Source organism: Bidens hawaiensis, unplaced genomic scaffold (genome assembly GCF_021521415.1).
Source record: "Bidens hawaiensis isolate Kalapana, Puna unplaced genomic scaffold, B.hawaiensis_p1.1 tig00034456_1, whole genome shotgun sequence".
In the NCBI taxonomy this organism is placed as follows: domain Eukaryota; kingdom Viridiplantae; phylum Streptophyta; class Magnoliopsida; order Asterales; family Asteraceae; genus Bidens; species Bidens hawaiensis.
The window spans coordinates 165,061-167,312 of NW_027495957.1; the positions used below are offsets into that span (position 1 = coordinate 165,061).

At 35.9% G+C, this 2,252-nt stretch overlaps 1 protein-coding gene across 1 annotated transcript; it reads right to left on the bottom strand.

Annotated features, from left to right (window-relative positions):
* Window positions 1–555: 555 nt before the first annotated feature.
* LOC143586191 (flowering-promoting factor 1-like protein 3) lies at window positions 556–882 on the bottom strand. Its single transcript, XM_077067791.1, has one exon. The coding sequence runs from the start codon at window positions 880–882 to the stop codon at window positions 556–558; it is 327 nt and encodes a 108-aa protein (XP_076923906.1).
* Between the last annotated feature and the right edge of the window lie 1,370 nt (window positions 883–2,252).

The window sequence follows — 2,252 nt, forward strand, 5'->3', positions numbered from 1 at the left end:
TATTATGCGACCGTAAAATTGGTTTCATAATCTTATTTGGGATATTATGACACTTTTTGAGTTCCGAGACTTATTACATGGACTTCACTGCCCTAACACGTACCAATCAGTATACATGGAAATTTTACAAGTCATAATAATAGCTAAACATAGGTTACGCCAGAATTTGTTTAGCGATCCTAACATGAAGCAAATTGATAAATATATTGTGTATGGATGAAAATAACGTAGCTTAATACTCAAAGAGAGGGGGGGGGGGAGAGAGAGAGAGATCAGAAGTCCACTTATAATCACACCCAAATTTTATCTTTCATTACACAAAATACCATGATATACATATACATACATGAATAACAAACGGCAGTTACACTTCAAGAAATTAACGTCTTAAACCCTAAAAACGAAAACTCAAATTTCAGTAAACTTGGATCATTGTCAGCAAACATAAATGGTACTTTCACTTCAATATGATACTTTCTCGTTATAAAATATAAACGGAAAATCGACCTAGCCAACCATAACTGGATATAGATGACTAGTTTATAACCTAAGACACTACATATCTCTTACTTCAAACATGTTGCGGTTCTTGACAACTATATCATACATATGCATCGGTTTGAGCTTCTTAAAGTCTTTAGGCAGAGAAATGAGATGCACAGTCGCCCTTTTATGAAACTGCAACAAATCAGGATCATCGTAGTACCTTTCCCATCCGTATGATGACAAGATTCTTTCCAGCACAATGTATGAAGTCACCACTTCATTCGTTGGCACATGAACCAGAACCTTACGTCGGGCCGAACCCTGGCAGAAATCACTTCCAGGGCTCTCCACTAGTTGAACCACACCATTCTGCTTGAACACCCAAACACCGGACATATCTTTAGCTCTTAACTAGCTAACTAGAAAAGGTTTTATGTTTGGTTTTCAATTGAGCTTTGAAGAACAAGAATATGAGCGTCTGGAGTCCGGAGTGGAGATTTATATAAGGGTTTCTTAGCAATAGATTCGGTGGAGAATATTTTTATGTATATAATACATAAAAACTTTTTAGGGCCTCACTTACCCACGTGTGAGTGTGTGGGGATATATGGGAATTTGGATGTAGGAGAATCCAAAATCTTTATCCATGTCATTATAAATACCCTCATATTATCATAAAGGGAAAGATAAGCTTACATTGGTCGAGTAGTCTCTGGAACAACAAAAATTGGAGACAACTGTACTGTATATATGCATCGGCATCTTGTGTGACCAGATGTTGATTGATGTTACAGGCAGTCAACAAAATTTTAGTTGTATTTGTTATCAACTTATTTCTGGAACAACAAAAATTGGAGACAACTGTACTGTATATATGCATCGGCATCTTGTGTGACCAGATGTTGATTGATGTTACAGGCAGTCAACAAAATTTTAGTTGTATTTGTTATCAACTTATTTTGGTTAAAACAATTTTGTTGTATCTTACAAACTGAATTAATTTGCTGTCAGTTCACGTCTCAATATCACCCCGGCGGATATATAAACAGTTCCCCGAAGAATTGTTCTGAATTTAAATACTCCGTCATTGACGCACACTCTACCCTAGCTTTGAGCGAAATACAAGGGTGATAAGTCTGTAGACTAAAATGTGATGGAAATCGATGTGATAGGCCGATAAGATTCCTCAACTTATTGGATGCACACATGCAAGGGTATTAATCTATAACATCTGATGCACATATAAAGCTAATGCAGTAATATTTTAAATTGTAATACGTGTAGTTTATCTCTAAGGCATGAATCTGTAATGTAATTTATTTTAATATTTTAGGGAACAACTTGATTTCATGGTCTGTCTTTTAAGAGGTAGCTGCAAAATTCTCGTTCAAATATTCTAAGAGGTAGCTCTAATGCCGAGGTTACTAAATATGCCTCTGGAGCTTCGCATACCCTTACATCATGCCTCTGTGATTTACCGTGATAATATCTTTGTGGTTTATTTGTCAGGTAATCATGTCCAGCATTATAGGACTAAACATATGGAGATCGATATTCATTTTTCTGTCAACAAGTTCGCTTGTGCTTTATTAGTATGCTGATATTTTCAACAATTGGTCTTCCTCGCCGGCTATTTCAAAGTTTTAGATTCAGTTTAACCTTTAGTGATCTGCTCGAACTGTGGGGGCGCATCTAAGAGTTATATTTGATTTATGATAATATAGAGTTATGATCAACTAGAACATTGTGACAACCCATAATCAAAC

What these genes read in the sequence shown, in the direction of transcription:
- LOC143586191 (XM_077067791.1), bottom strand. Translation starts at nt 882, where the DNA reads ATGTCCGGTGTTTGGGTGTTCAAGCAGAATGGTGTGGTTCAACTAGTG.